General features: G+C 34.3%; 5 protein-coding genes across 5 annotated transcripts; 3 read left to right on the top strand and 2 right to left on the bottom strand.

Moving 5' to 3' along the window:
• Positions 1 to 161: 161 nt before the first annotated feature.
• VPS41 (Vps41p) lies at positions 162 to 3,173 on the top strand. The gene has a single exon (XM_020219580.1). The coding sequence runs from the start codon at positions 232 to 234 to the stop codon at positions 3,124 to 3,126; it is 2,895 nt and encodes a 964-aa protein (XP_020077952.1). The 5' UTR covers positions 162 to 231; the 3' UTR covers positions 3,127 to 3,173.
• A 187-nt stretch (positions 3,174 to 3,360) lies between these two features.
• Positions 3,361 to 4,449, top strand: HYPBUDRAFT_147413 (uncharacterized protein; the record flags this gene model as incomplete). Its single annotated transcript, XM_020220049.1, has 1 exon — positions 3,361 to 4,449. One exon carries the CDS (start codon positions 3,361 to 3,363, stop codon positions 4,447 to 4,449), a length of 1,089 nt encoding a protein of 362 aa, XP_020077951.1.
• Positions 4,450 to 4,488: 39 nt separating this feature from the next.
• HYPBUDRAFT_105208 (uncharacterized protein) lies at positions 4,489 to 5,184 on the bottom strand (the record flags this gene model as incomplete). The annotated part of the gene is made up of 1 exon (XM_020218397.1): positions 4,489 to 5,184. One exon carries the CDS (start codon positions 5,182 to 5,184, stop codon positions 4,489 to 4,491), a length of 696 nt encoding a protein of 231 aa, XP_020077950.1.
• A 207-nt stretch (positions 5,185 to 5,391) lies between these two features.
• On the top strand, positions 5,392 to 5,787 carry PET100 (Pet100p; the record flags this gene model as incomplete). Its single annotated transcript, XM_020220048.1, has 2 exons — positions 5,392 to 5,448; positions 5,533 to 5,787. The coding sequence occupies 2 exons, from the start codon at positions 5,392 to 5,394 to the stop codon at positions 5,785 to 5,787; spliced, it is 312 nt and encodes a 103-aa protein (XP_020077949.1).
• A 1,772-nt stretch (positions 5,788 to 7,559) lies between these two features.
• Positions 7,560 to 9,404, bottom strand: PDC2 (Pdc2p; the record flags this gene model as incomplete). The annotated part of the gene is made up of 1 exon (XM_020219245.1): positions 7,560 to 9,404. A coding segment is annotated over exon 1 (1,650 nt), but the record flags the coding sequence as incomplete, so codon positions are not given.
• Between the last annotated feature and the right edge of the window lie 2,906 nt (positions 9,405 to 12,310).

Genomic DNA, 12,310 nt, shown 5'->3' with positions numbered 1-12,310 from the left:
GTTGATAATCAGTCACTCGCATTAGTTTGTGTTTCTTCATAATTTGTTTTCCAGTGAGGGATAAGAAAGGAATTCATAATAAGGTCATTGAGCATCAAGTAATCCTAGCTTTCTCTACACTTCACAATGGCAGAAGACGACGGTGTGTCTGAGAAGAGGGCTTTTGGTACAGAAAGCGACGATAATCATACCATTGAAACGCTAAAGCTGTCGCTACCTAATGGAAATACAATGGATACAGAGAGTTATGATAGTGGGAGTGTCAATGAAGATCCCGACACAACGATTGACTCTTGTACCACTGATGGTGTTGGTTCGCGGGTGGATAAAAGTTATGATATTGGAAGTGACGAAGAATTATCCGAAGAAAGTGACAATGAAGAAGATAAAGACGAAGATGAAGATGAACCTCCAAAATTAAAGTACATTCGGGTGAATAAGCTTCCAGCCAACTTTTTTGTACGTGATGCTCTATCTACCAGTACGTTTCACGAATCAGTCTTCATATTCGCCACTCACTCGGGTCTAATACATATTACAAGACCTGATTTCACTACAATCAGGACGTTCAAGGCCCACAGGGCATCTGTTTTATCTTTATATACAGATGGGAAATTCTTCGCATCAGGATCGATGGACGGTACAATTGTTATAGGTTCAATTGAAGATGAGAAGGACATTGTTGCATTTGATTTCAAGAGACCTATTCATGCGGTCATATTGGACCAGAATTATCACAGAAGTAGAAGTTTCATCAGCGGAGGGATGAGTGGTAAAGTTATTTATTCTTCTAAAAACTGGTTGGGTCAAAGATCTGATGTCATTCTCGATCAAGATAAGGGCCCAATTGTTTCTATTCAAAAAATTGATGACTTAATATTATGGATGAGTGATGCTGGTATTACCGTCTATCATATCACAACGAAAAGAGTCATATCTACAATAAAAAAACCCGACAATTCACCTAGGAGTGATTTATATTGGCCAAGAGTACACTTTCCTGAAGTTGATAGAATATTGATTGCATGGGCTGATCATATATGGTCTTTAAGAGTGTCCATCAAGTCAGTAGATGATGGCGATAATGTGCTGACTCAAACGCGGTCAGTTAAAAGTAAAATACTCCTGTCATCAAACACCATATCCTTTCGAGCCGTTCAGGAAAAAAAAATTGAAGTCGAACATATTTTCAAGTTTGATAGTTTAATTGCTGGTATATCCAGTTTCAAAGATGATCTATGGATGATTCTAACTTATAATACTCCGGAAAGGGATCCCCATACTAATAAAATGTCATTCCCACCTCCAGATTTAAAGCTTGTTAACTCTGCATCAGGAGATATTGAACACGAGGAGGAAATTGGGCTCAAAAATATACAAGGTTTAGGATTAAATGATTACCTTTTGGGCTCTCATATAGGCGAAAAGACTCCTAGCTATTTTATCATGAGCGCGAAAGATGGTGTTATCGCTCAAGAGACTCAATTGGATGATAGGTTGAATTGGTATCTCGAAAAACGAAGATTCTTTGATGCTTGGAATATTAGTCAACATTTAGTCTCCCCAATTAAAAGACTCAATTTTGGTACCCAATACGTAGATAGTTTAATCACTTTAGATAATTGGGAAGAAGCGTCTGATTTCCTAAAAGAACTACTTTGGTTGAATTTAGAAGATTTACCTGAAGCAGATACCAAAAGTACCATTTTGACTGGACGTTCAGATATTCTGCTGACTGAGGAAATGGATAACTATGTTAAGGAAGTGACTTCCCAGTGGTCAATTTGGGCAGACATCTTCATCAAATCAAATCATATTAAAGAATTAACTGATATCATTCCGACTAATGCCAAGTTGAATTTACCCCATAACATATATAATACTATTTTGGAATACTGGTTATCCAAAATTGACGATAATGACACTTTTTATAGACTTATTAATTGGGACCCCGACCTTTATGATATAAAACTGATTCAAGCAAAATTGGAAGAATTGTTGGAACGTGATGATTCGAATGATAAATTGAGGAAATCACTAACTGAATTGTACGTTAAATCGTTCAACCCCATCAAGGCTGTTCCTCATTTGATACATCTACGTGATTATAATCTTATTTCATTTTTAGCCTCCAATCATCTACTTACAAATTTCAAAAATGATATTCCACGTATAATAACTTTGCGGTTTAAATCAAAAGAAATCGAAGAGTTACCAGTTCAGGATTTGGGTGAGAAATTAGCAGATATAATTGATATTTTGGTTGAAAACAGACATGAAATTACCACAGGGGATATAATTCAGCTTATGTTTGATAACCATTTGGAATTTATAAACTACTTCTACCTAGAAAAATTAGCAGCAGTAGATGAGTATCTTTCGTATCCTTTCGGAAACGAGAGAATAAAGCTATATGCCAACTTTGATAGACCAAAACTTCTTCCATTTTTAACCAAGTATAGCAAATATGATATAGATGAAGCTATAAGACTCTGTGAGGAAAATGATTTCGTCGAAGAACTAGTTTATTTATTGGGTAAGATTGGCGAAAACAAAAAAGCGTTGATGCTAATCATAAATGAATTGGACGATCCGGAGAAGGCAATAAAATTTGCTAAACACCAAAATGATAAAGAAGCCTGGTCTATTCTTCTTGATTACTCTGTGCAAAAACCAAACTTCATCAAAGCTCTCATAGAATGTGCCGACGACCAATCAAACTCATACTATGATCCCATTACAATCTTGGAAAGAATGCCCCATAATGTGAAAATTGAAGGTCTTAAAAACTCAGTTACCAAAATCTCGAACAATAATGATTTGAATCTAATGTTAAATCAACTTATTTTGAAAATTGTTTATAAGCAATCGGAAGAAGTGTCTTCTGTATACCAACTGCAACAGCTCAAAGGTGTCGAGGTTGACATAAGCTCAGACGAGATCAAGAATTTAGTCAACCGCTACGAAACAATTGTGATGTATAGCGAGCCAGGTGCTACGGATAAAAAGCTAATTAATGAGCTGAAACTATTGAACGACACAGGACTGATGCTCAACAAGAAGACCCATTCTGGTTTGAATAAGAAATTGGAACACTTTTTCATTCTTAAAAAACACATAGAATAGCCTTGGGATTCATAAATCCATTATTTAATTTTTATATAATACCTTTGCATATACAAAATTGATGATAATTCAATTTATACTTCAATAACTTTATAATTCTTTTTGTTGCATTCTTCTTCGATAGAATTTTTTTTTTTTTTGCGGCAAAAGATAGAGCCCATCCACAAAACAAATATGCTTATCTTATACTAAAGTATATTTATATACCAAGTTGATGCTTCTATAAATGACTTGATGAGTTATGCTTCTACCTCTTACAACGAATGGCCAATGTTGTCTTCAAGGTTTGAATACCATACCCTTTTTACCCCGGGTGGAAAGAGTAAGTCATCACCCGATTCGAACTACGCCATATCTGGTCTAACTTCTTCTCAAAATAACTTCAGTAAGACCCATTGCAACACAGCTGAATTCAAGCTTTCTCCCAATAATTCATTAGAAAATGTAGGTGTATTGCCTCGGAAGTCTTCAAGCAAGATGTCTAGAATGTTTAACAAAATGAAAAGCTTTAAAAATCAAGCAAATGTTTCGATAGAGACCCCAGCACCTTTGAAAAGTGAAGACTATGATGAAATAATTGAAGAAATCTATTATTCTTATTTGCATGCAAATCCTCAACTACACTCACAAGTATCCAGAAAAGAAAAAGAGCCTACTCTTATATCAATGGCAAAGAAAACAATCTCTGCATTTCATTCAGGAGAGGATTCTACGATGAACAAGCTTAAAGGATACGGCAGTTGTATTCAAAGAAGAAAACTAAGTGATTTGGATAGTCAACTTGACAATCTTATATCTGATTTAACTAGCTTCAAGCAAGATTACACTTTCGGAAAAATCGAGGACGACAATTCATTGTGGAATTTGTCGTACGAAGATAGTATACAAATTAGTACAGAGAATAGCACAGAAGGACAAACTAACAAAAATGACTCGATGATATCAGCAAGTACCACGAATAAAGCCCCATCAGCTGTTCTGAACAAAGAAAATTCTTCTGCTCCAGTAAAACTTCAACATCGAAAGAGCTTATTCAAAAATTTTAAGTTTTCCGACTTCAACACTACAAATTTCAAGACTAAGGTAAACTCAGCAAAGGGTATCTTAGTACCAATTGACAAAAATACTGACTATGAGGATGAAGCTTTTGTTGAAAGAATGGAGTCGGGCATAGTGAAAGGTAGGAAAACTTATGACGAAAAGAAAGATGGGGCAGGGGTTATCTACCTGGAAACCAAATCCGAAATAATGCCTTCAAGATCTATGAGATTGAAACGGAGACTCAGTTCTCGCGTATCTTATAAACGGTTTAATGTATATTGATTATAATCAAGAGAGTAGGGGACTCATGTAAGATTCTAATTATGCAAAAGGATTCAATCTCGTTAAGAGACCACCTGTAGCTCTGGAAAACAAATCAGTAGCCAAATTATTGGCCTTACCAAATTTATCACATTTAGTGAAAGCAACAGCGTTAGTCAAGGATAAGGAAACAGAAATTGTGATTAAAATCAAATACAAAAATTCAAATTTGAGAATGGCCATAATCCCCAAAACAATCCAGGCAGCAGGTTGTCCATATAATAAAATCCAAAAAACTTTGGAATCTATTGGGTTGATTATACGATTTGGATCTGCGCTCTCAAAAACCCAAACGTTTTCGAACTCTCCATTGGGTGAGTTCTTAACGAAGTTTGTTTCATTCCACCATCTCAAACCCACTAATAGTCTACCACTGATATTCTTCAAGTTCCAAAAATCTGCTGAAATTAATAAAACAAGTATGATGAAATGCAAGATGAACTTATTATTTTTTGTAATAAACCCAAGTATAAGGTTACCAAAGATGTAAATAAAAATTGGAGCAATCCTAAATGTTATATAGAACAAAAGTGCTACTGGATGGGATGATTCTTTCAATCTCTGATATAAAGTCCAGTTAGCAGGGTCAGTGATATCCTGTGCGTTCCTGGTCGGTGGGTTAGCTGTATTCGCTTCACGGCTAGCGTTGAGACCTGATGGTGCCTCGTCTGACTCAATTGCAGTATACTGAGACATTAAGTTGATAGCTATTGGGTATACCTTCAATCCAATTGACGTTATTGATGTGTTCTTGTTTCGAAAGATTTTTCTTTTTTGAAGAATATTTACTTGGTGTACGGATGAATACTTTTGATCAAAAAAAAATATCCTTCAAAGATAAAAAGTTAATGGGCAGTTTTCCAATCATACTCTTTCTTTAAGTAAAGAGAAGAATAGACCAAAATGGCTTATCAAAGGTTCTTTGCTGGTATAACCAGAACTCAATTAGAGACATTCAAGGTATGTGCTATCTAGCTCTTTGGAAATGAGCCTATTTTACGTTTATTCATTAACTATTTACGTAAATACTAACGGTTAAAATAGTTCGGTTTTTGTCTTTTAACACCTATTGCTGTTATGTACTATGTTGGTCTTAACCCAGAGAGAAAATTCAATCTTCCAGGTTACTGGCCAGATCCTGAAACTTTGAATCAAGTTCCTAAAGAGCCTCATGAAATCCAAGCTGAAGTTGCTAGGATAAGAAGAATGAGGATGGAAAAGAGAAAAAGATTGGAAGCTAAAGCTAGAGAACTAGGTATCGATCTAGATGATGAAGATAGTGCTAAAGAGCTTAAGTAGGAATGTGGCGATTTTCCTTTGCAAGCATCCTTAGGGGTGTTATATTCTTTACACGATTAATTCTAATGACGATGTCTTCTCAACTCTTGTATATAAAATAAAAGGTTAGTTAACTCGAACTACATATCATATAAATATCAGATTCAATGTGCAATGTTTTTTTATGAAAGTTTTTTTTTGTAAAAGCTAAGATCAATATTAATCAATAAATTCTATAAACTGAAGAACTAAAAAGAAGAAATCAGATCATTCAAAGGAAACAAGTAAAAATTGAATAGAAGAATACACATGACAATTTTCCTTTCAAATTTATACTCTATTGAAGGAAAAGACAAAAATCGGGGTACTTTGTACCTTTCTGAAGAAGAAAAAAGGAACTCTTTAAGCATCATGACATCGTTTCTGTAATTGAAAAATAAAACAAGAATTAAAAAAAAGGAGAGAAGTCTAAAAATGGTATATCGAATGACAGAAGAAAGCTAATTGGTACCGGAGAAGCCTTCGTGTTTGCTTAAACTGTATTTGTTTTGTAGTTCTGCCAAATTAACTTTTAATTCATCGACAGTATTACTAGAAAGTTTAACTGAGTCAGAATGTTTGCTATTATCAATTAACCTGGTTAACATTATCATCAACTCAGAATCATCAATTTTTTGGGAAGATGCTAAATAAGCACTTGAGTTTATTTGGGTTGGACTATTTGAACCATGTGATCCGTAATGACCTCTATGAGTTAAATTAGTACTAGACCTTGACTTATAACTTATTCCACTAAAGACAGTCTTAGACAAAACACCTTGATTCAAAGAAGCTGTCCCTCTTTGATATGGAGGTGAAGAAGCAGTAGAAGGCAAAGAATCATTTAAAGGGGGAGTCGAAACATAAGGAAATTGGACAGTCCCGTTTGGATTAGTTGGAGAGTACTCATACAGAGGTCTTTTATTACTTTGATGAGTTCCTCCATTCCCATACAATGCTGTATCATCATCGAGCTTATGTTTTCGGCTAGGGTCCGAAAAAGTATCAATCACCGGTACTGAATTAGTTGAAGCAAACTTAGAAAGACTTGGAGCAGTTGCAGTACTCAAAGCTTTACTGGAATCATAAGAAAGAGAGTTACTCTTAGCAGAATGATTGAAAACACCACCTGCAGATACAGGGGCTGAAGTTGTAGCATTTACCGGAGAACCAACTGAGTAATGAGGAGAACGTTCAACAAGACCGATATCCACACCATTAGTGGCATCATGAGTAATAGTAGTAGAACCAGTAGGATTGGTTGCATCCAATAAAGAATTAAAATTGACTGGGTTAGAAGAAATGGTATTCGTATTGGTGAATTCGGGGAAAGTTAAATCAACACCATTAAAATTATTCAGCAGAAGTTGATTTTGATTTATAGCTGATCCATGGGGAGTAGGAAGTGAGTGTTGAGCATCTTGAACTTGGGATTGGTGAGGCCCAGTATTTGTAGAAGGAACAGTGTTCATTGGGGAATTAGAGCTGACTGTGGATGATGATAATGAAGGAGAAACTAATGAATTGACATTTTGATTTTGGCCTTGATTTTGATTTTGAATTTGATTTTGATTAGAGGAATACCAACTTTCATGAGCCAACAAATTATTATTGTTGAGATCTGATAAAGTACCAATGGCGTTATTATTGTTAAAATTACTAATTGAATTTGAATTATCTGCTGATACATTAGAAGGTTTATGATTTGGATTTTTAGTTGGATCAGGATTATCAATATCTTCATTACCAAAAGATTCCAGTAAACAACTACCAATAATTTCTTCGATTGAAACATAACTTAAAGTGATTTTACCTCTTTCATTGACAAGACCCAATAAGTCATCAACATTCCAGGGAATCACCACGTTAAGATATTTCATAATTTCAACCAATTTATCATAGCTTTTATAATTATTATAGTTTGAAGTGATTGAATTCAAAGGCAATAAGCTTTCATTTGCAGCGTTTGCAATTACTGGATCTGAACTTGGCCAATTTTCATTCAAATTCAAAAGATGAGTTTTCTTCCAAGACATGAATATTTTTTCTTTTGAAATTGAATCCCAAGATCTTTTAACCCATTCAATTACTTTGATTAAGGGTATTTGATAATCTGATTCTGATAAAACTGAATCACTATTTGATCCATTAACCATTGTTTTGAAATTATTTAAAGTTATTGAATTTGCTTTTAAAAAATGATTTGAATCATTGTTTTTAAATTCTTTTTTATGATGAATTCTTTGAATATTTATCATTTCAAGATATTGTTGTAAACGGTATAAGATTTTAAATTCTTCGACAATACCAAAACTCATCGGTAAATAATCGAATTTATCACCATTATACATTGAGGAAAAAGGATTTTTATGATTAGTATTATTTTTCAAATAACAAAGTTTAATATTTTTAAATTGTAGATTAATAATTCGATGAGAAGAAGAATCATCTAAAATAATAACAATCTTTCTATTGGGGGAAGCATTGGATAATTTATGTTCAAGAGCCAATAAGTAGTTTTGAAACATTGAAGAAGTTATCCATTTATTTATATTAGATTTATAAAAAATTTGATAACTTTCAGTAATTTTATTCATTAAATTATGTTTTGAAATATTATTTGAAGATAAATTTTTGAAATTATTATGGGAGCTTTGAGAAATATCAAATTTATCATATTTGCCAACTACTAAAGGAGTTAATTTTTCAGAGCCATCAATATTACAACCAAGCATGATAGTTAATGAATTTTCAGTGGTGAAACTTGATTGTTTCAATCCATTATCAACTGAAGATACATCAAAGATTTGATCTAATGGTAAAGAATAAAAAAGTTTGAATTCATCCATCGTGAAAATATCTTGAGGTCGATAATTTTCCTTTTCAATTAAATGATTTAAATAATCTTTTAAATCTAATTTCTCATCAATTTTCCACACTTTATTTAATTTGTGCTGACCAGGATTAGATAATATAGCATTATTATCACCATGCAAATTAATATTAAGTCTTTTAACAAAATGATTACACCATTTATGATTGAATACACCATTCCCATCTTTTTCTGAATTGGGTAATCGAGTCCAAATCGAGTTGGCTGTCAGCTGTATTATCGGAGTGGTTATTGGAATGTTTTCCCAAATTGCTTGAGTTATCCATTCGGTTAGAATTCTTCTTAATAATGGATTTGATTGTTTCCTCCTTCTGACCAATTGAAAATCGGTTTCTTTTGACGCAATCAAGTCATTCTTGGAACTCAATATTCTAGATATAGTTGTTTGTGACGGTGCTTTTTCGCTTCTATATTGAATTTTAGCCCAATCTGCCAAATCAGCCTGAGTCATTTCTGGATTTGACTCAGACTTGAGACAAATATCAATCTTCTGTTTGATCGTATACCCCATCGTAAGTGAATTATTATAGCTGTGTTCTCGGCTTATCCAGGAACAATCACCAGGACCAAATTCAGCTAAAGTAACGGTTAGAAAGTAAGGGTTAGAAGGGTATAAATGATAAAAGAATCGGGTTATGATTTTCTTTTTTTTTTTAAGTTTTTTAGCAGGCACACTTTAAAGGAAACAAACCAAACGGAAAAAAAAAAAAAAAAAAAAAAAAAAGGCTGAAAAATTGAAATGGTTGAAAAAAAAAAAGGAATATCTCGAGATTAAATTGAATAGATTTCGGAACAAGGAATAGCAGGATATTAATAGACAGATGCTAGTCAGACATAAGCGTGAGTGGGAGACACTGAGATCTGGAGAAAAAAGAAAAAAAAAAAACACTGCAGAACCCACTAGAAATTGAGACAAATAACCACTATTGTTTGATCAAAGTCAAGAAAAGAGATCCAAAAGGCTTTGTCAAAGAGGTATACCCAAAGGCTATAGGCTCGAAGGAGCAACGATATGTATGGACTAAAGCAGTGACGTTTTAGTTGTCAAAAATACAAACAAACAAAACAAGAATTAAAAGATTGAACAAAAACCTTGTTAACGATAATGTGACAAACGAACACCAGAGAAGCTTGGCAGTGATTGCCCGAAGTAATGAAATTTATAGTAGGGGATCAACAAGGGGTCAAAAGACGGTTTCTGTAATGAATGTAGATAATTATAGTAAAAATGGTACAATTGCAAAAAAAACAACCGTTATTTGACAAGCAATCAAGGAATGAGGATGTTTGACAGCTTGAACAATGGGATAACTCTAAATGATCGAGAACGCAGGCGAAATCGACAAATAAAAGAACAGGTGGAAGCAAAGTAAAAGTAGACAATGCTGTAGACAAAACGGTAGGCAAAAACTCAAGTATATACGTTAGAAGTAATGGAACAGGGATAATAAAAATTACTCCAGGATATTTTCTTAATCGGAGTAATTCGAGTCAAGAATTATCCAATGACAACAATAAGCTTATCACAAAAGGATATTGACTTTCCTTCAAACCAAGCAAGATAAGTAAGAAAAAGCAAAAAAAAAAAAAAAAAAAAAAAAAAAAATTAAATAAAATTAAATTAAATCAAATGGAATAAAGAGTAAGAAAGAAGACCATTCTCGATACTTATTTACCAAAAATCAGCCAATTACCAAGGGATGAACTAATAACAAAGACAATGCCGAAAGCATAATTTAATTTCCAGCAATAATCAAGGAAAAAATCAAGTGAAAAATAGGAATAACTCAAGGAAATGAAGAAAAATAGCGAAGAAAACAAAAAAAAAAAGCGAAAAAAAGCGAAAAATGCTCAAAGATGTTATGAAATATGTATGAAATATGTATCAAGTATGTACAATCAAGAAAGGAATAGGTTGTGGTACAGCCAAGGATAGAACAAACCAGAGGTGAGCAAAAGAAAAGACTATCCACCGTTTATGTCAACTTGGAAAGTAATTTAACATACTTCTATTGTTGATGATTTAACCGGATGCGCATTTTGACAGCTTTTAAATTTAAGAGGTACAGGTACGCATCCTCCGGTAGATTAGGGGTAAGGCCGTGTATTGAAAAGGGATTTAATTATTTTCTTTAATTATCCGGAGAGGAGGTAAGAAAAGTGACGATCCGTTTAATCGGCTTTGCCAGTAGATGGGTTGATTTTTGAGAAAACGGCAAATGCTGCTGTCTGTAGGAGCCTTGTTTCACTCATCTGGTTGACAAGAGTGCAGGAGACACTTACCGAATCAAGCTGCTGTAATAAAACTGCCAACCTGACCTTCCCGAAAAGGATTTTACGATACGAAGTGGTCTGCCAGCCAAAGGGACCCCCCGAAAAATATCATTTTTGACAAGTCATGACGTTGGGGAGATTTGCATCTGATTAGATCTTTTCGATAATGAAATTTCGGATATCTTTTTTGTGACCAACATATCACTTTACCTTTTGTACTTGCTTAGTCTTATACGTACGACATTTCAACTAGTATACATACAACTTATACAACTACAACTTATACAACTACAACTTATACAACTACAACTTATACAACTTATACAACTACAACTGGTATACAGTTGGTAATCAACATGTATACCATGTGCTCAATCTATCACTTCATTCTCGAACTCTACGGAGTGTCCTGGTATCTTCAACCGATGAGACCTGCCAAGAAAGATGTTGGTTGTGTTGTATGTTAGACTGGTATTGTCAATTTTGTAAAATTTTCATTTTTCATCTTTTGTTCGTTGTTCCATCTTTTGTTTTATATTTTGGTTTATATTTTGTTTTTTATCTATTGTTACTAACTCATGGTTAAATCCACCAACCCAACCATCTCCAGCTTCGGCTGGTTGGATTGTGGATTTAACTCTCTTTTCGTGCCTCTACATTCATCGGATTGTCGATCCGTTAACTTAAACCTACATGATGATGTATCTGTCAAATGCTGGGATCGAGGGATCCGAAAATCCACCGTATTGTAGCCAAATTCTTCTCTGATTTCGGTATTGCTGGTAGAAAATCTCAACGAATACCAGTTGGAATCATCTCGTACCTGTTGGTAGCGTAATTGTTCTTGAGCGAGGCTTGTGTTTTTTTCTTCGGTTATTACATTGTTTGTTTTTGCCTTTGGCTTCTCTCATCCAATGGGAGAAGTTCCAAGTATTCCGGAGGGTGGCATCGATTGACATTCTTGCAAATCAGCTTCTGCTTGCGCTGCTTAACTCCTAATTCCCCAGGAATCGGTGGGCGTTGACCAGATCTGTCAAGTTTAACCGTTGTCCATTGTGCGCTTTTTTGTTTATCTGATCCAGACAATTTTGACTCTGACACCACGATGCTAATTTGTCAGCACCATGTCTAGGTGATTCCCGGTGGTTACACGGGGGATCTAGCAACTTACAAACAGGTAGCTAGCCACCTTGATCAGTTGGACTGAAGTGGGTGTTTTCCAACAAGATTTTTAATGAGTTTCAAGTGGATGATTTCTGAGTCTGGCCAATTTCATGTAGTAGCGGTTGTTCCTAACTAAAACAAGAAAAGCATTTGCTATTTCCGTTGCATGGGTTA

Source organism: Hyphopichia burtonii, assembly GCF_001661395.1.
Source record: "Hyphopichia burtonii NRRL Y-1933 unplaced genomic scaffold HYPBUscaffold_2, whole genome shotgun sequence".
Taxonomy (NCBI): Eukaryota; Fungi; Ascomycota; class Pichiomycetes; order Serinales; family Debaryomycetaceae; genus Hyphopichia; species Hyphopichia burtonii.
The sequence above is the reverse complement of the archived record's forward strand: the minus strand, read 5'-3'. Positions and strand labels throughout refer to the sequence as shown.

Coding starts and splice junctions, on each gene's coding strand:
- VPS41 (XM_020219580.1), top strand. CDS start 232: ATGGATACAGAGAGTTATGATAGTGGGAGTGTCAATGAAGATCCCGAC.